The 23749-nt window shown below is 36.8% G+C and overlaps 1 protein-coding gene across 8 annotated transcripts in view; it reads left to right on the forward strand.

Moving 5' to 3' along the window:
• Positions 1–23749, forward strand: part of NFIB (nuclear factor I B) — a 221200-nt gene that overhangs the window by 195435 nt on the left and 2016 nt on the right. For 4 of the 8 annotated variants that reach the window (XM_039543436.1, XM_039543434.1, XM_039543437.1 and 1 more), the window contains 2 exons: positions 5911–5999; positions 19126–23749. The exon at positions 19126–23749 is cut by the window's right edge and continues 2016 nt beyond it. In XM_039543436.1, the coding sequence (XP_039399370.1) occupies positions 5911–5999; positions 19126–19255 (219 nt within the window). In that variant the 3' untranslated portion in view covers positions 19256–23749. The remainder of the gene's footprint in view (positions 1–5910; positions 6000–19125) is intronic. The other 4 variants (XM_039543438.1, XM_039543439.1, XM_039543440.1 and 1 more) reach the window with 2 other exon arrangements.

Genomic DNA, 23749 nt, shown 5'->3' on the forward strand with positions numbered 1-23749 from the left:
CATTAGAAAGATGCTTATAAAACATCTTAATGTTTTATTGTAAAAAGGAGTCCTTCCCCAGGCCCCCAAAATATCAATTATAAATTGTTAATGACTACTTGGTTAGAATGCAGAAATTTTCCTTAATTCATTAATCAACATGCAAAAGTTATTACTATTAGTAACGGACTCATATTTCCAGGGATGTTGCTTAATCAAATGTCTCCTATTTAATCATAGTTAAAATTTTATCTTAGAGGTAGAATTTTAGTAAGGGCTTTGTTCTTAACTTTGTTCTTAGAAGTTGGTGAGGTCACTTTATGAACTAATGAATTCTGCTTTGGCACACTGAACTATCTATGCTAAGAAATGTCTTTATTGACATAGGCGTTTTTGCATAAAAGGAAGGTTGGGTAATCTTCACAGCAGTATGTCAGCACCTCTCTCTTTCTCTCTCTCTCCCCACTCCCCCTCCCTCTCCAGCTCATATACACATTGCTTATATTTGAGTTGTAGCAAATGGTTTTGAAGTCTAGACTCACAGAAAAAGTGAAAAATTAGATTAACTGAGTCAAATTCAGCTGTGGTACAAGCAGACTCAACTCCTCTGAGCTCCGTGGTATTGTGCCATTTGAGTCCTCCTTCCTGGGAGTTTATAGTCATAACACAGCAATCATTAGTAAAAGAGTTCAGTTGCAAAACTCCATGTTAATGGACAATAGGGCAGACTTCGGATGGATGGATGGATGGATGGTGGCATTTCCTTAGTCTCATTCAGTTTATATCACTGTGAATTCACAAAATTCAAACTTTATATCCTTGAAACTATAGGATTCTTAGTGTCTGATCAAAATTACTTCTGGATTTAAAGTTGTTACACTGCCAGAAACACCAATCCTGGATTTTGCCAATTTAAAAAAAGAAAAGAAAAGATTTATCTTTGTGTTCATAGCACATAAGGGTAATGGCATCACAATTGGCAAACTTCCTATTGAAACTGAATAAATCAATCAAAAGAGTACTTGCTCTTGGCCATGATATTGCTATCCATAATTATTTAACTTTTAAAACATCTTTGTGCTTCTAGAAGGAGCCGTCTAGGAGGATATTTTCTTTCTTTCATTAAGAAAGCAGGCAGGCAAAGACAAATGGCTTTAGTGAGGAAGTTATCAGCCTGTGATACCAGTAACCTTTAAAACTTTACTTTTTCATATATGCTAACTAATATTGGGCCGATAACTGAGCTGCTAAACTCCTCAGATCCTTGCATTACCTAATACAGCTGCATGGATTTCACTAGCACTTGGGCTTTAAGGGTGTGGTATACATTATGCATAATTTTCACACAGCTTTGACATTTATTAAGGGGTCATGTTACCATTTATACTATAATAAGAAATATTTTAGACATCATAAATGTATTTTAAAACTAGAAAACTGTTACCAGCTTTTGTTCTTATTTAATTGTTTCCTCCACACAAGACTACTCTTTTCAAGCAGTTTCTCCAGTAGGAAGTTGTTCTTTCCATATGCATCCTTTAGTTGTTGCATTATGCTGTTCAGGATGGAAGCCCCTTCATACCACGTATCACTGAAATTGTAAACTGAAATGACCACTGAAAACAGTGTTTGGTTTTAAAATGTTTTTGATGCACATCGCTTTTGCTTTAGGCAAAAGACTGAAAGAAGAACACAAGTGGACTCTTAAAGAGAACTTCTCAGTAAAGTCAGGAAACAAGTTATCAACACTTAGGCTGTTCTTATTGTTTCTCTTATCATAATTGACAGTTTGACGTAAAACTTGATCACATGACTGCCAGGGAGGTATGTAAATGGATAAGAGGTCACCTTTCACATATGCTTGCTGGAAAGGAAACACATTTAAAGGAAGTTTCAGTCAAAACAATGACAGTATGCAAATGTTTCGCTTTATGGGCTTTTCTCAAATAACAAAAATCATAGCAGTATCCTATCACTTACTCACTCTTCCAAATATATGTTTACTTTTACTGGTGATCAAAGGGGCATGAAATGAAGATTAATGTTAGTCACTTTATTAAAATGTGAAAATATAAAGCCTGCTTAAATATTAACCCTTACAGTTATGTAAAGGTTTGAGTGGTGGGATTGTAACTCTAATGTAAATTAGGATTGTGTGGCTAAAACTCTGCAGGATGATTGTACTCCCCAAGTGTCCAACTTAAACTAAAAAGAGAAAGGAGATTCAAAGTAAACATTCAGGGTCCAAATCAGGATTGCCCTGTGGCCCCTTTGCACTGACATAATAGGGCTGAGGAGCAATCACATGCCCCCTTGAGGATTACCCCCAGCACAGGAGGCAGCCTCTACAGACTCTCTGCCCCTTCCCACTCAGTAAGAGTTGGAGTGGAGGTTTATTAAAGGGGTAGTAATGGATGCGCCTGCAAAGCATGTTAAGGTTGCCCTACTCTGCTTTGGGTACAGCTGCCCCTCCCCCCAGCCACTCCAGAATTAAGCCCACTGAGAGGCAATTTTTTTCTCCTGAGGATAATTTTCCTTGTCCCTGTTACATGTGGTTCTGTGAGAGAGGAATTTAAAACACTTGATTGTGTGTCACACCATCATATATATATTCCATATAAGAAACATATTTTAGAGGGGAAAACCTATGTAGAAATGTTTTAGAAAGCTTGTAAAATGTTTGATTGGGACTATTGCTTGAATCCCTTTTCTTCAACACCCAGGTATCTTAGTTACCAAAAGTCCAGCTGAGAGAGAGAGAATGAGAAATCAAACTAGTGGGTCAGATCTTTGGCTCTGGCTCAGGCTGTTTTGTGCCACCTCAGTGACATAGAGTGGTAGGAGAGCTGTCGTAAAGGAGCAGCCAGATATTCTCCCTGACAGAGGGAAATCCTTGGGTGGCATACAGGCAGCTTTGTGCTACTCACTTCCCCCATCCTCTATGCAGAAGGTCTTTCAAGTGTTGTTCCAGGGTGGAGTGAAGTGCACTGTGCTCTGTTTGATCCCTAGGTAACGCAATGCCATTTGCAGCTTGCATAATTTTAGTGCAGCCCTTAGGTGCTTATAAGTTACATTGGGGGCTGCTGGCCTTTCCCTGGCTCCTGAATGACCTAAGTTAACACAGAAAAGTCATAATATTAAATGCCAATGTCTCAGGTGCTTCCAAAGCTAGAAGCAAGTGTTATGTGTCCCTTTACAAAGCTGAAAATCTCCCTTTGAAGGGAGAAGTTCCCAGGTGAGAGTCTGGGCCGCACCTGTTAGAGGTGCAGCAAAGACCTCTCAGCCCTTGGGGAAGCAAGAGAGCTAAGTGGCTCCTCTGGGCTTGCAAAGATATCCTCAGAAGGCCACTTTACTGCTGTCTCCACATTGCCTGCTCCATGGAAATCTTCTGGAATTGGGGCTTTTAAGGCCCCTTTATACTACTCCAGCCCATTGACCTGCAGTAAAGATGCCAAACCATTTCTACCCCTGCAGGGCCACAGGATATCAGATTTTAAAGTGATATTTCTATGGCTATTATTGACCCCAAACTAAATCTTAGTCATACAGGTTTCTAGACGGTGATTTTGGAGAGGAAATTCTGCATGAGGAGTAGGAAAGAGGAAGCATTTCCCTGATAGGTTAATTTTGAAAACAAAATGGCAGCTGTTTGAAGCTGCTCAGAGGTTTGGAACATTAAACTTAAGCCACATGGCAGTGGTTTAGTAGACAGGTACTGAATTTCTAGGCTCATGATAGAATTATTTATCACATGCTTCTCTAATTTGGCACGTGTATATGTGGTGGGACGGATGAATTTACAATTTACCAATATACCAATTTACACCAATATACCAATTTACACCAGCTTAGGATCTGGCCCTATATGTATCTGTATATCCATGTGTATGTATGCATGTCCCCTCATGGTTACAATTATGAGGGTGTGTGTGCATAATAAATAAAGTGTGTCATTAACATTTATAAATTAGATTAAAAAAGCTCTTGAAGTTTGTGTAATTACACATTTAGGATATTTGTTGTACATATTAAAATCCAGATGAAAACTGTAGGAGGAAAATTATTGCTTATGCACAGTAGCTGATTTATTAAACTGTAATGTATCAGCCATTTATTGTTTTTCCTCAAATACCAAAAGCAGTTAGATTATATTACAAACCAATTGTTTGCCAGATTTTTTAGTTAGACAAGTTCATAAAATCATTCAGGAGCAATAAGTTCTGGTTTTGGCATTCTTATGGCTTATAACTAGCCAAAGAGTTTTGTTTGGTTAGTTTGGTTTAAATTTTGTAAAAAGGAAAAAATAGTTTTCACTTTTAAAACTTTAGACATCATGTTTCAGCTGAAAATGAATTTTTATAACCAAGTTGTAAGCCTTTAAAATATGCCTTTATAATGAAAATGCTGACAGATTCTTAAGTATTGTAGCACAAATATAACCATTATACTACTGGCTAGAGTGTTTGAACAGATATATTTTATTATGTCTTCAAAATAAAAATAGTGCTTATGAAACAGTTTCAAACAGTGACTACGGCAAAATGCGCACACATACCCCTTTCTTTTAGCATATTTAATATATTCTTTACAGTTACACTCTAGCAAAGTTTTTGGACTGAATGTTTCCTTTTCTGGTTAATTTAATATAGTTTAGTCATGCTTATAATAGCCTTTGGAAGGTCTCTTAGAGTTCTTTAGATAACAAACAAGAAACAAACCTTATGAAAACAGACTAGCATTTTCATTTCTCAGACCTCAGCTGCAGGAAACTTATGAGTATAACAGTCAAGACTGCAATATGGTCTTGTCTTTAACATATATATTTATCAGGAAAGGACTGTAGTTAATTGTGCTACTGTGTAAATCATTTCTTTTAGTTTGTTTGCCGTAGTCTGCAACTTTTAAAGACACTTAAAAATTGCATGGAGAAAGCAAGATGCATTTTATGCAATTAATCTTAGTGATCAAGTTATCTTTAATTCAAAGTGCTGTATCATGCAAGATGTGCAGTAATGTATTTATAGCATTGCTATGCAGAGGTTAAAAACTATGCTTTTTGTATGTTTTTGTCTCAAGCCACATAAGTTTACTTTCTTAAACATAAAAATAAGCAGTATATCTTTTCAATAAATCTGCTAGCACTGTAGGGCAGCTGTTAAACAAACAGAGCTGTATAGGGTTACATGAACAATCTGTGAAGGGCAGAACTGATGATTTGGGGATCTGGGAAGAATTTGTTTCAGCTTACATTTAGTGCATTCCTCACTATATTTAAATATAATAAAGTATTTTAAATGCTATTATTGTGAGTCTGGAACAAGATTAGATTATTTTATCACCTCTTGCTAAGTAATACCACTTTCAGTAACACTAAATTAATAAACCTCTATTACAAAATACATTTACTCTTCTAAAACAGTAAGATAAAGGCATATAGTTTGTGTAATTTGGGGACCTTTTCTATAAATTGCATGTCGTCTATGATTCACCAAATGCATGCTTCAAGATATTGATTATTTTTGACCTTTACCTAGTACAGATTACTTAGTACATTGCATATAAAACACAGCATTTTGATTTTCTTTCTTAAAATATTTCACTATTGAACATTAACATTTTCTTTTATTCCAGCTCAATTTGTAATCTAATAATGGCTAATTGTTATGTGCTAAACACTAGTTATTCTTTTATGCTTTATTAATAGAGGAGCGTATTAAAGTAGCATTTTCTTAAAATTTTAAAAAAATAGGAATTTTATTTTCAGTGTAATGGGGTTTTTGTTGGTTTTGGGGGGTTTTGTTTGTTTTTAAATTACTTTTTGGGAAAGTAAGGTTTGTGCCATGTACAGTACTAGTTTGCATGTATTCATTTAAATACTAAAAACTGTAGTACTGCTCGATCCATATCTGACTGCTAGGTTTCAATTGACAGCTGAGGATTTGTGACTGGACCATGAATCAAAACGGCAGGCATTTATACCCCAGTGCCAGTGAGGATACATTGGGAATTACTTGGCAAAGGTAACATTTTAATTATTTCCAACGCTACACTACATCTAAAAAAGTTACATTGAGCTGCAGTATCTGTTTTTAGCAGGCCTCCAAGAAGGAATATATGTCAAAATTTAACCAAAACATATATGTATAACATTTTTTTAATACACATTTACATTATCTTTAATGTAAATTGAATCGTTAGAATATACTATAGTTAAGTACCTGGGATGCCAAATGTTTGCTGTCAAGTGCAAGGCTTTTGTAATTTTAAAGGACTGCAGATTTTAGGACTTAAAAAATCAAATCACAGTTCAAAGAACTAAAGTACCGTAATATATTTTGGGGCTTACAGATTAATATGCAAAAGATGGTGGGATTAAAAACAATAGGTGACTAGTATAGCAGTTCTCTGATGCAGGTGCTATTTTAGGAACGAATAATCATACCCATAGAAGACATTCTGAATAACAAGTTCAAGACAATTGGTATAGATTTAGGTCACTAACATGCTTACGAAGGTAAGATGTAAACCATGTCCTTTATAAACTAAAATACAAAACAATTAGAATTCATTATTCATGAAAAGCAGTTATTTTCTTTGCATGCTAGAGAAACCTTAGCTATTGGTACAGAATCAACTACACATATATTATATATTAAATTATACATATATTATATGTATAACTGGTTATGGTAGTAGTAGGGGTGTGTGTGTGTGTGTGTGTTAAAAATAGATGAAAGATAATAAGCAATGTCAGTCTTTCAGTGCTTTCATATGCAGAATTCCCTTTGATTTACCTCAATGGGGGGAAGTTATACATATGAGGAAAAGCCTGCAGATTTGGGCCCTAACAGGTGAAGCAATCTCTCTCCTCCACTTAAAATAATTTTATATATCTCTTGGAGGTATGTGTGTACAAATATGACAATGTATCATTGCTATCACTTCCAAATAATTCATGTACATATCTGTGTGAGTATGTTTGGATATATAAAATCTTGCTGTGCAGTATCCTAGATGACATACTGTGTTTTACTGTTGATGCTAAAAGTTTTTTTAGTATCAGTTTGGAAATGTGATATATGAAATGGAAAGTTGGATGCTGTGTATGAATCCAGAGTTTAAACTATTAAACTAGTATTGTTGTACCAATATTACACAACAATTGATCTGCCGGCAGTTTCTTGCGTGATTGCATGTATTTTCTGTACTTTTTTTCTAATAATTTTGGAGTCTGGTAGAATTCTGAAATCGTGTTGAAGGAGCAAGGTGGCCAAAAAAACAGTTTTTCACATCAAAAATCACAGTACAATGAATGGAAAGTTAACCTAGTGGGTTCACCTCAACTCCTCAAGGGCAGATTCACATTATAAATCCCCATCATGTGATAATTGGTAGTTTTTATCCTTACTTCTGTATTATCAGACTGAGCTAGTGTAGCACAGAGTGTAACTTATTCTCCCCCCAACAGTATGTAGCTTTCTCAGAACATTAATAGGAGACTGTAGATTGGACAAGAACTCACAGTTTGTGAGCTAGTGATTGGTGGACCTGATCCTCAGATAGTGTTAATCAGTGTAGTAGTATTGACTTCATTGGAGCTAGACAAGCTGAGGATCTGGCCCAGTTTATTGTGGGCTTCAGTTGTCATGCCTACCACACGTGCTCCTTTGCTGTAAGTTGCTAAAAGAGAGGAGGGGGAAAAAAGACGTAATCACATATAGGTGAGGGTTATTTTTAAAATGTAGCCTTTGGGATACAGATATTCTTTTCAAACATCTGTGGAAAAGAAGACATCAAAGCATAAATGGGAGATAGTATAACAAGTGGGCAGTTTTCTTGATGAAGTCTTTATATCATTACAAGAAAGAAACCTTTGAGCAATAAATCCTTTTTGAATGTTTTGTAAAGGAATATTTTCTTGTTAAAAAAGAAAATGGAAAAGTTTTCTCCCACAAACTTGTTTGATGGGTATTTCCTCCAAATCTGCAATACTCGTTTGGATAATAAATAGAGTGACTTTTTATAGAAGAGTTTCATGATTCTTTTAAGTTGCAACAACGAATATGTCGTGGTGCACTGATTTTTGAGAAGTCTTGTTGAATACTTGTACTCACTGAGGTCAAAGAGTTGGTGGTGCCTGAAAATGAGCTTTTCTGTATGTGCATAGATCAGATGATAAAAGTGACCAAACTGAAACTTTTCTTCATGCTGCACTGTCAGTGACCTCCCCCATCCCCAACTTGGGTAGGACCACCCTCTGAGAGGGTGAGAGGTGACATGGTCCCTATGCTTGTTCTTTTTGTATACTTCGTCTTATCATTGGCTGTCAATCATGCCAAACAGAACTAAATGATCTATGAATTTTAAAACTAACTGATAATTTTTTTCTAGTAAAATGACAAGCCTGATATAATTTCTGGAGGAATAGTAATATATATTTTTCAAAAACATTAACTTTTAAAATCACTAGAGAAAGACAACATGAGTTATACAAAATGAGAAACTTAAGTCATTAGTGCGCTTATTTAAAAAAAAAGCAGAGTAGTTATGTGTATGGATAATTATACAAACTTAGATGTATCCTTCAATTGGTTAAAATAAACATATTGGTGTCAGTGAAGGAGAAGTTTACATAAAACATCCGTTCAACACCCTCAATAGTAAACAAAAACAGGTTTTTAATATAATAGTTTAAAGTAATTTTATTTTGCTCCTGGTACCATGATTGCCTAGAATTGACAACATTTTTATTATCTATTTATTGTCTATATGATGTATTTGTTTGTTGCTCTGAACATTAGGACCTTCGTTCAGAAAATCATTTAAGCACATGCTTAAAATTAAGTATATGAGTAATCCCATTTATATAATGCTTAAAATTAAGCACATGCATAAGTGCTTCACTGAATCAGGACCCTATACTTCATGCTTTTTGCTGTACAGATAAAGATAATATTTAGAACTTACCTAAGCAAAGGTCAGTCAGATCGTTGCTGAGGTAACTGTAAATAGTTAGAATCAAGTTGGAAAATAAAGTTTCAAGAAGTGCACAGTAAACAAAAATGTATGCAAGTAAAACTTAACCATGCGTGAATGAGAGAAGGACTCAGTGAAACATATGGGCTGGGTGCCTGATCCAGTAACCATTATTTACCCGTAAGGTTAGTCACGTTCACTCCAGCATGATTAACAAAGGGATGCAGGATTGGGCCTTTGAATTCTAGATTTGAATATTTCCCAACAAGACTTTCACAAACTGTAAACAAACCACTAGTGGTAAAATGTAAATTTTATCACAGATATTGTTAATTTTCCTATTATTCTCAACTACTATAATTTATATTTAAAAAAAACTGCTGCTCTTAAGGGTTAACTGTTACTTTAACATTACATTTACACTACCCAGGCAAATGCACTAGGCTAGCATTTCCTGCCTTCAGTTTGTTATCTTGACACATAAGTACAGTACAACAGCTGGTTTGTTCCTGGAGCTCCTGAGGGGAGCTTTATTCTCAGAGTGCTGAATTTCCTTTTCAGCTTTAGCTGTAGGGGTGTTCAAAATGTTCAGTTTTTTAAGCAGCACTCTTTGCCCCTAGCACTACTCTGGGGCTGTGATAATAATGCAGATAAGGCAGTTGAATGGAATAATCTCCAGTTCGTGGGGGAGTGGGAGGGGAAGTGGAAATTGCTTAGAATCTTTTCCATACCACAGTACCTTGTATCTGTTAGAATCTAGTGAACATACAAAGTCACTAACAACTGAATTATCACTAAGTATTTCTGTAGTTATCTGTTGTATTAAAAAAAAGTTAACACATCTGGACAACACACACACCTGTTAGATCAAGGATTTTTTTATTTTATTTCCACAGTTCATATTTGTTTGAGATAAAAGTACAAACTCAATTTTTGAAACTAAGAACAAAGAAGTGAAAATCTTCTGCTGATAAAAGTATTCACAGCAGACAAATGCAAGGATTTCTGGTCTTTATCAATTTAAATCGCTATCTCTTATAGTTTCACCCATCTCTGTAATAAAGAAAGATGTGCAGAACATTATGTTTCCTTTCCATCTAGGCAAACATCTTCAGAACACTTCCTAAGAAATTAATTGTATTCCAGCCAGACTTGCATGCTGCCATCCCACAGGAAATGGGTCAGCAATCCATTAAGATGCCATTAGATAATCTAATTTGGAACTTAATCTCTAAATTAACCATGCTCCATACTTGAAGCATACTTGAGAGAAAGAAAAAAAGTTTATGTTTGAATCGATAGGGGAGCCGAAGCGTGAAGAAGGCTGTTTGTTTTTTCTGTAGCTGTGGTCACGTCTCAAGCCGTCTGGTAACCAGGAGAAACCAGACATGATGTAATTCCAGATTGAACTTGAACTTCAGGGACTTAGAATGGGGGAACAATGGACCATAGGAATCAATAATGTCCATTTTCCACATGATTATGTTTGGAGCTTTAAGTTAACCTTCATAGGAGAATCAGCAAGATCTGCAGTGCAACCAAAATGAGGTGATCTAGAGACAAGATGTTGAGTAAAGAAAACAACTTTTCCAGTGATATTTCCTGAGTGGCACTGCAGATTCCAGCAGGATTAGGAAAGTTCCCGCTCTGCAGTAAACCGGTTGCCTGTTCTGAGCTCTCTTTGTTCACTTAGGTAGGACAAACTTAATCTTACGTTTCCTGTCAGATGATTTTTGGCAGCAGTTTTAGGGAAGGAGGAGCATGTTACAGAAAATTCCCAAGTGTAAAGTGTACTTTTAACTACTTGGTGACTCTGGAATTTTACCTACTAGCCATTTTATCTCAAGTTGTTTCATTTTAAGCAATAAAAGTGCACTTTTTTTTCTGCAAACGAGATGTTCGCTTGCATTTAGTGTTGTGTTTACTAAACAAAGAAACTTCCGATTATATTTACCTAAGTGCTAACACATAACATTTAATAAATGACTGTTTTAAATTATAAAGTAAGTTGTGGAGAAGAAAAGTATAAAATGCTGCTGTGATTAAGTTTTAAAAAAAGAAATTTCTATTGAACGTTTTGAAAAAGAGAATTGGTGTCATGTTAGAGAACAGGAATATGCAGTCTGGATGCTGAAATGCAGCCCTTTAGTTAACCTTTCCTTTGCTGCATTGCAAACTTTTATTGTTAAGTGGAATTTTCCTGTTTTCTTGTTATTTATTTATTTGGCCTAATATGTTTGGCTGAAATTACAGAATCTGTTTTTCTCAGAAGATTAGCTCACATAAAAGAATCAAATCATCCTGTGCAAAACATTCATGTGTGTTTGGTGAAGGACTCTGTTAGATCTTCTTCATTTGTTTCCTCTACCCATCAGCCCTACTGCAGGGACCCCCAAAACCCATGTATCTTTGTGTCTTCTAGGAACCCTGTGCCTCTGCTCTGTCTCTGGGAACTCCCACTCCCGATACCTCAGCTTCATGGCAGCTAGCTCTCCAGCCAATTGCTGCCCCAGGCATCTGACCCTCCCTCAACCTAGTCAGGGTACACAACACAGAATGGGCGTGCACCAAAATCTCAGTCTGAACTAACTGTGCTGAAGACTTTTTGTGGTGTTGATATGAGGATGCATGTCTCCTGACTCCCTTCACCTGTTTTCACTCTAAACCCACGGAGAAACTTCTTCAGGTCCATGGAGAGGGAAAACAATGCCTCAGACTCAGAACTCCCTTGCCTACACTTCCCCTGTGGAATTTTCATCTCCTCCATCTGGTAGATGGAGAGGATGATTTCTGCCCAACTAAAGTATAAAAAGCTTCCTAAGTTAAGCAGAGATATACTTAACATAACATCTCTTCCAAGGTAGAATGTGGCAGCTGTTTAACTCCACACACTCTGCTCAGACACCAATTTAGGACAGAGAGTGACAGAAAGTACTACACTCAAAGGAGAATTAATAGAGGCAGAAATAACCAAATTGGAATTTAGCCAGGCCACTGGAGTTAACACCACTACTCCTGCAAAGTGGCATATAATCTTAATGTCCACAAGTGATTGGAACTTTAGCTTCATGTCTCAACTGAAGGAGAGCATTTTCAAATAGTACATTGCCCTCTATTGCTGTGCTGGCGCATCGGTTCAATTCTGACTCAGAAGGTAGAGCATAAGCTGCTACATCTTCACCACTTCCTTCAGCATCAAGGTGTTCCTAGCTCTTTTAGCCAAAGTACTGATCTAGCCTGGCCATAATTAGCTTGTGAGAGCTGATATGATCACAGCAAAAGGTGATAAGGCTGCAACTAGAAATGATATTTTAGGGCAGTGGTCCCCAAACTGTGGGGCATGCCCCGTAGGGTGGCATGAAGGAACGTTTGGGGAGAGGGGCCTGTGGCACCACCCAGCCCAGCTCCAGCCAGGGCTGCACAACCATTCTGCTCCCAGTCCAGCTCCTGCACCAGCCACAGCTCCACTCCACCCTCAGCTGCAGTTCATCTCCTCCCCCAGGCCAGCTCTGCCCTCATTCCCTCTCTAGCCCCAGTTCTGCCCCCAGCTTTGCCTTCACCGCAAACTCTGCTGCTGAGCCAAATGTGCAGTAAAGGAGGTGGGGCGTGGACAGATTACATTACTGGGAAGGGGGTGTGCGACAGTAATAGTTTGGACACCATTGTTTTAGGTCTGCTTTTTAAGACAGGTTTTCCTTTTTTAGATCAGAAAATGTTTGCATCAGAGACTTTTTAAGCTATTGCAACAAAAGTATTAACTGCTGGAGACTTAACTTGATATTGGTGCAAGTCTTGATTACATTTATTCTTCAGTGCAGAGTAATTTGTTTATTACTCGCCTCACATTAATATAACCTCCACAGTGGACTGTATATAAATACTGTGCTGCTTATGGTCAATTCCAGTAATATTTTAATCAGGGATTCTTGAAAGAGCACTTAGTATTTTTAAAAGAAAATCATGGGTGAAATCTTGATTGAATTAACATGTGAAAACTGTAATGGAAAATATTAACCCTTAAGACACTTGTAGTGTTTGTCTTTGCTATTTTATGACATTTGTGAACAAAGAAATGATGACTGCAGAATTCATCTATTATTAGAAAGTCTAGTTATTATCAGCAAAGACCGCTGCTGCTGCTAGTAAAATTATTGTGGAAGGATGATGGTTCACAGAGTTGGTAGTGACACTGGTAGACTCTCCTTACAAAGGTGCTGGTTGGAATCTAGATATGTAACTGAAAGCTGTTTTCTGATGGCTGCTTATCCTGTAACCTTGTACCTGGAATGCATATAGAGAGACAAGGTGGGTGAGGTAACATCTTTTACTGGATCAACTTCTGTTGGTGAGAAAGACAAGCTTTCCAGTTCTGGTCTTCTTCAGGTCTGGGAAATGTACTTAGAATGTCACAGCTAAATACAAGGTGGAAAAAATCGTGTAGCATAAGTAATTAACACCATGTTTCAAGGGACCATTCAAGGTGAAGTGGCCCATTCACACCTTTCCAGTCATGGGTTGGGGAGGGTTAGTGGGTTATAGACTGTTGTAATAAGCCATAAATCCAGTGTCTCTATTCAGTCCATGATTTCTAGTGTTAAGATATTAATTTAAGCTCCCAGGCTTTTGTCTTTTATCATTTTTCTGTGTGAGTTCATTAGAGAGCATAGTGATTGGTTTCACCCACGTAGTTGTTATTGGGGCACTTAGTGCTCTAGTTGAGCTAAACCACATGCTATGATAGGCATGTGTACAACCCATGGATCTTGGAGGATGTATTGTGGGGGTTGATGATCATTGTTGCAGTGGAGATATATCTGCAGGTTTTGCATCTGATATTCTGGCAGGGTCTGGTGCCACTTTGAGTTGGTGTGTCCTGGTCCATGGGGAGCTTGCTTCTGATGCTGAGTTTGAAGAGGTTGGGGGGCTGTTTGAAGGCTATAGAGAGAGTTCTTTCAGGATGTGGTCCCCATTGAGTATGGGTTATAGTTATTTGATGATAACCCATATGAGTTCGTGTGTGTGTGTGGGGGAGTAGGTGACAACTAGCTGCGTGCAATCAGAGAGGGCTTTATTTCTGCATTGAAGCAGGTTCTCTCAGGGTATTTGGGTGGCTTGTTCCATGACATCATCTCCTTCCATGGTGGAGTGTCCTTGTTTAGTGAAGGTGGTTTTAAGTATGTTAAGATGTATACCTGGACTTTTTCCTTGGAGCATATTTTGTGGTATCTGAGTGCCCCGCTGTAGATAATAGATTTCTTGGTGTGCTTGGGATGGTTACTGAATCTATGAAGGTAAGTGTGGCAATCTGTGGATTTTGGACACCTAGGATAAAAATATCATTGATGTATCTCAAAGAAAGAAAAAAAAAGGCAGAAGAACTCTTCTAGTTCTCCCCATGTTACTCTGGTATCAGATTCTGTGGTGGGGCAATAGTTCAGTTCCTTGGAGAGTACAGATAATTCAGTTCTGATTAGGGGTAGTCTTGACAAATTGATGATGTTGGAGTTTCACATAGGATCCAGATGGTGGGTCTTCATGTTATGGTTTCTCCTGGAGGTGGTGTTCTGTGGGAAGTGGCGTTGTTGTAGTTGGTTCCCCTTTTTGTTTTTTTGTTGGAGGGCTGCCATCAGGTTTTTTGAGATGCATTGATGATATTTTCGTTCTCTGGACAGACACCTAAACTCCCTCATAGATTTCCACCACAACTTCAGCAACCATCACCTATCCATTAAACCCTCTCTACAACACTCCCACACTAGCATCCACCTCCTGGACACCACGATGAGGTTCAACAGTGGAACTCTACAGACAACTACATACAAGAAACCCCTTGAAATATGTGTTAACTACTTATGCTAAATAATCTGATCCACCTTGTATTTAGCTGTGACACTCAGGGTACTTTTCTCAGACCTTAAGGAAAGTTCTACATAAGCTAGAAACTTGTCTCTTTCACCAATGGAAGTTGGTCCAATAAAAGATATTACCTCACCACCTTGTCTCGTATCCTGGGACCAACACAGCTATAACAACACGGCACGCAGCTACAACAACATGGAACAAGTTTGTAGCTCATCCTCTTATCTAGTGGGCAATTATTCATGTCACAAAACCTACCAGCACAGGCCTCAATTATATCTTTTAGTTAGATTGCATAGTACACAGTGTTCCCTCTAATTTTTCCCACCCATGTGTGGAATGAATTTTGTTAGGTGTACCAGTATGGAGGTGATGTGTCACACATAACCTCCTTGGTGAACATCACAAAATTCATGTGGTGGGGTGGGGCCGAGGAGGGGGGGGGCTCAGATCCACCAAGTGGCAGTTGAAAATTCAATTACATTTCTCATACATTTTATTGTAAGAAATGCAAAAGTGTGATGAGGCTTCAAAATCTGAAAGACAGACACCAGTATCTTGTAGCTTAAAAGAGCCTGAGTTAGTTGTGATTTAGCATTCTGATTAATATGATTTGTATTACCGCTGCACTTCCTGGCTCCAGCCTGGATTGGGGCTCCATTGCGCTAGGCACTATACTTATTTCCTCCATTTCGCTTTCATTCCCTTCCCTTTCCTGCATATATCCTTTTACTTGAAATTGACCATTTATAGGTGGCAGGACAGGTCTGCCCCAGGAATCATCATTATATCAAATTGAATTCTCATAAGTATTGTTTCTTAAATGCACAACTAGTTCTGAAAGCTCTAGAAACCATTCACCTGGACGTGCCAGTACTTGGAAGCAGGATAGATTGCTGGAAAAGACTGTCTGTAGGGATCATCCTCCATTGCCAGGGGGAAGAACTAGCCCCTACCCAGCAGTTCAGTTTAGATAAAAAATTATCAGACCCCTAAGCTGTGATTCCATTTCTAATCAAAGCACTTGTATACCATTGCACTGGCATGTTTTGCCATTTGTTAAGTTATTTTCACTGTTATCCCTAAGAGTATGTACTGGATACCAGAACAATCTATATCTTATAACTATTAACTTAACCTACATACTGGTAGTAAGAGGCTTATAAAACTCATATGGAATCTGCATAGTGTTAACCTATGAGATTTATTCTTCTCCAAGGATTCATAAACCGTATTGACAAATATATTGCATGCTGCATTTGTGACATGGTCATAATGTAAGAAGGGAGGTTTGAAAGGTTTAAATAAACATCTAAATTAAATTTGTTAGTTATACTGCAACAACAGTTTTATTAGTCACTTACTGCAATTTATTTTTATTGAACATTTTCCAAAAAAATAAAGATCTGTGTCTCCTCTGTATAATACTGGATAAGAAAGCTGCTACAAATAGTAATTTGTTCTTTATCGGCATAAACTGCTGTCTTTCATATACTGTAGTCATTAGGAGGTTGTAAACTTAAAAAAAAAATTCAGATCAACTTCCAGCCACTAAAGTACACAGTGAATTCTCCAAAAAGATAACCTGTACGCAGTTTATCTGGACTTCTTCTTTGCAATCCCATGTTGAATCTGCCACAGAATTTACATTCTTTTAAGTTACTCTTCTCTTTTAAGTGGCTAAGACCATAAATCCTGAGCAGTCTCTCTTTTAGAATGTTTTTATTTATTTATTGCAATTTTTTATTATTACAGTTTCCCATACACAGATCAGCATGGAATCATTTTGATTATTTTTACTAGCTGTCACCTCATCATGCATTTTTAACATTGCTCACAGTAAAATGGGATAAGGAACAAAAATGCATTGTTGGACACAAATAGTGAAGGAAGATGAAGAGAGATAGATTGAAACAATTAAGCCTCTTATGTGAGATCTTGATATTGAATATTTTTTTGGAACCATAATCTTTTCAGCAGATCATATTGGGCAAATCTTTCATGTATAAATGGATTTAACTCTTTGTGCATGTTTTAAGATTTATTGCATAACTATCTCCATTTTTGAATGTTAAGGAGAATAAAAATTCTTTCTTAGGAAAACAACAATAAAACATCGAGTTCACCAAAGTTCACAGAAATCTTTTTGAGGAAATAGGAAATTTAAGATGATCATAAAGTTTTACTAGATTTGCAAGATCTAAAAACTCATGTGAAAAATTGCAGCACTTGAGGGCAGCTTTCTAGTGGGATACACGTTAGCATTGAAGGATTTGTATATTTTGAAAAAGCTGCTGGGTGGTATTGTTTCTATAGACATTATTACATACATCTCAGTGTGATCATGATCCATATAATTAACTGAGGCAGACCAATCTTGCTCCGATGGGAGTTTTACCACTGATTTAAAAGAGAGCAAGATTGTGAATTTAAGCCAAAATTTTCAAACTTGGGTGTGTACAGTTAGACATCTAAATACACGTGGTCTGATTTTCAGAGGTGCTGAGCACATGTAGCTCACATCAAAGTCACAGTTTAGAAATTTTGGCTTTAGTTTCTATATTACACAGAAGTATACTTCCACATGAACTGGGTTAAAGAGATGAAGAAGAAAACAATATTTGACTAAAAGGAAAAGGCTACTTTTCCCCTATAGTATTATTTAACTGAGGAACATGTTCAATAGACTTTTTTAAAAAAATATATTTTCTATATTTGCATAGCAAGAAAAGATTGCACAAATGGCCAAATATAATCGTAATTATTATTTATACATTTTAAGATTGATAAAGGGGGTCTGTTTTCCCCTTAATGCATACTCCTAACTCACATTTGCACTAACCAAGCATGTGCGTGTATTTGGGAAAACAGGATCATGAAGGGATGATCAAAGAAATGGGAGGAAAAAATAACTATAGCTTCCCTCATCAAAAAATATAATATGGGTATCAGATTTCAAAGTAAAGCATATGCAAATGTTTTGCACAAAAAGTACATATCAGATACACAGTGTGTGTTCACAGATTAGACTTGTGTGCACTTGGATAGACAGGTGTCAAATGGCTACACGAGTATGCAAATATCTAGTGTGCACACACCCACTGGGTATCTGAGAACATTTGGTGCAATAAAATAGGTATAAATTAATTGCTTGCACAGGTGTGCATGCCTCATTTTGACAATCTGACCCTGAATGTATGTTTCCATTTGATATAATGGCCTCTCTTATCATGCTTATGTTTGCTGAAAACTATATGGCCAGACTTTCCAAAGAGCTCATTATTTATCAGCTTCCTGTTAGGCACCTACATAAAAGGCTGGATCTTCAAAGAGCTCAGGTCTTTCAAAAGAACTTTTTGGAAAATCTGGCCCCAGTTGTCAGCACTGTACACTTTTGGAAATCTGATCTGGAATGGATAATCTTGCAGATACTTTGCCACTGGGTATAATGCTTATTACTGATAGTTACTACTTGGTAAAAAAAATTGCAAGTTAATGGGACTTAGATTCCTTAGTGACACAGGTGCTATTGAATATGGGATGTAGATTTCTAGTCACTAAGACACTTCTGAAAATGATGCTCTACTGTGACTTCAGTGAACCTACTCATGGTCGTAATTTCTACATATGACAGTAAGTATTTGTATATTGGGCCCTAAGTTATCTGGTGTTCCTTGGCTATTGCCATGGGACTGTAATAAGGAATGCACCCTGCTTTTGAAAGTATCTAAATAAAAAGTATGTTTTCATGCATTAAAGCTAAAAACATCAGAGTCTGCTCCATTTTGGACTCATGCACCTCACAGGCACATAATATAATGGAGAAAGGGGTTGAATTGTGTGATAGAGGATTTATTAAATCACAGAAGAGATTTATATTATACATTAAATGTGTGTTTTGTGTTCTGGTAATAAGCAATATAACAGGTACACTATAATAGATTGACTAGTTCTTAAAATCAGAGCAGCAGTTTCATATGAGTTCTCATAATGTAGTTTTTTGTACCTGTTCCATAAACTTGCCTCTTTAACTTGTCTGGGGCTCTCATGGAATAAGCAGGCTATTTAGTGTATGATTCCAATAATTCATATTAACACATTTACTTTTGTCTTTCAGTTGAGTTTGCAAAGGAAATCATACACACTTGAAGTTCAAGTGGCATTCACAAATCTACCATCTTAAATTTATCTTAAATAGTATTATTTATAATGAATACTAATCTGAGTCTTAATCAAATTTATTATGTTCTTATTGTTGCAACATTCTTAATCTTTATTTTGTTCTCTCTCTCTCTGTCTCTCTCTCAACAGTCCTGGTACCTGGGCTAGCTTGGTCCCTTTTCAAGTATCAAACAGGACACCAATCCTGCCAACAAATGTCCAAAATTATGGTTTGAACATAATTGGAGAGCCTTTCCTTCAAGCAGAAACAAGCAACTGAGGGAAAATGAAACAAAACAAAAATTTAAAAGAAAAAAAGAAAGGAAGACAGGACAAAAATGAAACTGAAGAAAGAAGAAAAATAGACCAGCAATTGCAGCATTTACAATCACTAATTCCCTTAAGGTTGAAACTGTAATGACATAAAAAGGGTCGATGATATTTCACTGATGGGTAGAATGCAGCCTCTGCTAAGTAGCCTTTGTTATATGAAGTCCGCTGGGAAATAGATGTTCTGTCTCTGACAATATATTTTAACTGACTTTCTAGATGCCTTAATATTTGCATGATAAGCTAGTTTTATTGGTTTAGTATTCTTGTTGTTTACGCATGGGATCACTATTCCTAGTTATCTCACAAAACAAAGGCTAGGCGGCAGCAACAGAGCTGCAAGAGGACGAGGGCTGTGAGACAGCCATTTTCTCAACACTCTGATTTCTAAAAGTTAAAAAAAAAAAAACTCTGTAGCCTTTAGTTATCAGTACAGATTTATTAAACTTTGGCCCTTAACACAGCCTTTTCTAGCGTGTTACCTAGTTTGGAATTTTCAAAGTCAGTATGAACACAGGCTCTCTGGAAGAAATGCCTCTCTGTAGGTAAAAGAGTTATCTCCTCTTGCAACAGTAAAAAATAATTTACCTTTTTACCCACTAAAGAAATACTTACAGAGGCAAGTGCAATTTAAAAATTATATCTAAAGGGGAACATCATTATAAGTCCTTCAGCCCTTGGACTCTAAATTGAGGGGATTAAAAAAAAAGAATTTAAAATTACTTTGCGCAAATTTATTTTCCCCTCAGTTTTGAGGGCATTAAATCAAGACAAATCATGTCATTGAGAAGAAGAAATTAATGGAAACACAGCACTTATGTTGGTTTAGCTACTGCCTCCATTGGGGGGGGTAGGATTTATTTATTTAAAGTTACTGGTTGCATCAATAACCCATAGGGTGTATGTAAAGTTCTATAAAATCTGCATCATAGAGACGAAGAAAAAGGCAAATCCATGTCACAAAGGCAAAGCTTACAGTTTACAGACTGGGAATAGCAGGGTGGGGGGTAAAATATATTTAAACATGCACTCTTACAAAAAAATAAGTCTAATCACAGGGTGCTGAAAACTTGCATGGTGCTTTCAGAAATTAGCCTTGTTCAACACATTTCTCATATTGACAGAACAGTAACGTGCATGGGCAGACACATTTTGCCTGTATGTCTCTTAAAACTAATTAATTGATTAAAAATACTCTTTCCAGTAATCCTAATTTGCACGAAGTTATAATGTCCACATTACGTGCCTTGCCTTGAAATCTTAAAAAAAAAAAAAAAAAAAAAAAGTGACATCACTCTACTTGTTTTGCTGCATTTATTATTTTAAATCTTTACCATTTTTATGACAAAATATTTTGTACTCCAGATGGGGGGGAAAAGTGTGACATCATGGATTTTTTAGACAGTTATACCTTTATCTCACATTTATAAAGCATATCATGGCTGTGTATAGTTGCCGCTTAAAAATTGTAATCGACCAGCAATATTTTCAGTATTTTGGTGTTTTTTCTATTAACCTTTCATGTTTTTCATCTTCCAATTAATATGGGGGGGGGTTCAAATTTATACGAATTATGCAATACCAAGTTTTGCCTATGTAGGTAGTGCTTTTAGCTGTATTGGTTATTATAGGTAAGTACACAGATTTAAAAGAGAAAAAAAAAAGAATAATGTATGCTTTTTTTTGTTTGTTTGTTTTAATTGACCAAAGTGGGTACTGCTATTTTTGCAGTGTGATGAGGTCCTTTTGTGTACTGAGAGATGGACGGGGGATTTTTTTTTATACATATATATATATACATATATATATATTCTGGGGAGGGTGGGGAGGATTTTTAACACTTTACAGTGTAGCTGTGAAGCAGTGCACCCTTAGCCAGGCAAGGGCTGCAAAGCGACTGTTCTGCCTACTGTGACAAAGTTTCAAATAGGTTCCCTCTTTTTAACTTCCCACCTGGGGTGCAAGCTGAACTCATTTCTGGATTTAAAAAAAAAAAAAAAAGGATTCTGTTGGAGGCAGACTTGACTTGAGGAAATTGTTCTACTTTTTTATTTCGAGAGGTCAAGACCCACAGTGAGACTGAGTCTCTTTCATTTATGGCAAAGATATGGTATCCGAAAATGTACCCTTTTAGAGGGTGTTTTTAGCTAGAATGACATGGAAACACACTGTCTTCTATGAGATGCATGTACTGAGCCACATTCTTTGTTGGTGTAACTCAGCTGATTTCAGTTGACTCCAAAGGAGTTACGCCAGCAAAGAATTTGGAGCACTATATTTAAATGACTGGTGAATACTCATTTTCCCTATGTCAAAGAGGTGGGGTCTTTTTTAGTTTATTAACACACAACATCTGACTTACAGGCATCTACATTAACAAACAGATGCGACAGGTTTAGAATTTCTTCACATACAAAAGGTCAGATGGAAAGCTGCAGTTCTGTACTGTAACTTGAATGGAATTAGAATACAATGGAAAGAAAAGTTTATTTCAAGTAAAGTAAAATCTTACAGACTAGTGGGCCTAATGCTGCAAACCTTACGTACATAAGGACTCCACTTTACAGCTCAACTTTCCCATCAATGCACATCCTTTTATTAGGGTGTGAATGCAGGGGAGAATAGACTGCTGAGCATTGAGCTCCCTGTGGGATAACTGAGCCCATAAAGACTGCTTCTATTCTAGCTTTGTCTTGAAATTTCCCGTTATTGATCTACCCCACTGGGATGCAGCTCTAGCAATGGTAGCACAGCTGAGCAGTCTAGTGGCTACTAGGTGTTGGCATTTTTACTACTGTGTCATCCAACCCTGCTCCGAGCAAGTCCAGATGACAATATAGCTAAAACCAGTGGCAGCTGCCAGGACCTTGTCTCCACTAGTGCTCCCACCATCATTGCTATCTCCATTGGAGCTGTATCAGTGGGACGTGTTATGAGAAAGCTGTGTAGGCAAGGCCTAAAAGGCAACAGAGAGAGAAAATAGAAAATAAAAAAACCTCAAGATTTATATTTAGCTAAATTAAAAAAAAGAAACCAGCTTTATGTTGCTCTTTTTCTGAGCCCACTTGGTAAGTGAATTTATTCACTAAGTAAGCGGCTGTTAAGACTAACTGAAACGTAGTAACAACCTTGAGGATCTGTTAGGCTGTGGCCTGATAAAATAAGCTACATATTGTTCTCTCAGCACATCACTTAATAATGAACAGTTATGAAACATGGTTATGTGCTGGAGAACTGTATTTGATTATCCCATACAGTAAGGTGTCCCTTTAAACTTTGACTAGCACAGCAGGATGAAACCAAGGCAAATCCAGACAATAAAGTGCAATAATTTAAATGATGCTTATCCTTGTAGATGGCGGATGCTCTTAACTAAACTTTTCATGTATCTTTGACCTATGGTGTGAACAAATCAAGCTTACAAACACAGACTTTTTTTTTTTAGTCAAATTCGCTCTGTGTGAATGAATTTTCCTCAGTGGAATGTTAAGTGACTCTGTGGGTTTTTCTGCCTACCTCTTTAATATAAAGGCCTGTTTTGAATAAAAGAAACCCAAACTTCCTTTTCTTTTCTTTTTTTTCTTTTTTTTTTTTCTAAATTCAAGAGTCAAAAGATTAAGAAAATATTGAGGACTCAAATCCGGTCTCTAGCCTCCTCCTTCACCAGGAAGTGTATTCTGACTAAATCAAGCCACCCCGTTCTATGTGCACTGTTCTGCCTTTAGTAAGTTGCTTTGCAGCCCTAGCCTTATGGCTGTGCCACTGAAGTGTGTTTCCCCTGGAGTGACATGAACGTTTGAGGCTTGACTAAGGGAAAAAAGAAAAGGCAGTGAAGGAGACTGTACATAAAGACATGGCAAAAATATTAATTATAGCAATATAGTTGTGGGGTGATGTTCAGGTGGGCAGCTCCATTGAAAATATGTGAATGAATCTGTGAAGCTGCAAGTAGCGAGAAGAACGGAGGATCTTCTTAATGAACCACCTACCTTGTAGACAGTAATTTGTACACTGTATAGTTTTGTTAAGAATTTTTTTTAATTAAAGTACCCTTGTTTGTAAAGCTAACTTTTTAACAGTTATAATGGAAATATATGACATTTCCATTTTTAAAGTAAACAAGAATATTCCTTGTTTGGAAACTGGACTTGGGTTAAAACTCTCCAGTTTCTTAATTTATGTATTAAAAAAAATCTGTCCACGTTAGGAGTTATTTCGCAGATTCCTATGCTTGAAAAGCCTAGGTTACTAATCCTTTAAAAAAAGTTGTAAATGGAGAAAAGTTATATTTTATGAAGGTTATTTTGTTGTATTTAGTATTGGAAAAGTTGGTTTTCAGAGCATTTCAGAATGTTGGAAGCACCACTGTCTTTTTATTAGTATATATGGCCTTTAGCAAAAGTTTTTTGTGATTGTTACATGATGGTATTTAAGATTAGGTTCA

The sequence above is a fragment of the Mauremys reevesii genome, linkage group 6 (genome assembly GCF_016161935.1).
Source record: "Mauremys reevesii isolate NIE-2019 linkage group 6, ASM1616193v1, whole genome shotgun sequence".
Taxonomy (NCBI): domain Eukaryota; kingdom Metazoa; phylum Chordata; order Testudines; family Geoemydidae; genus Mauremys; species Mauremys reevesii.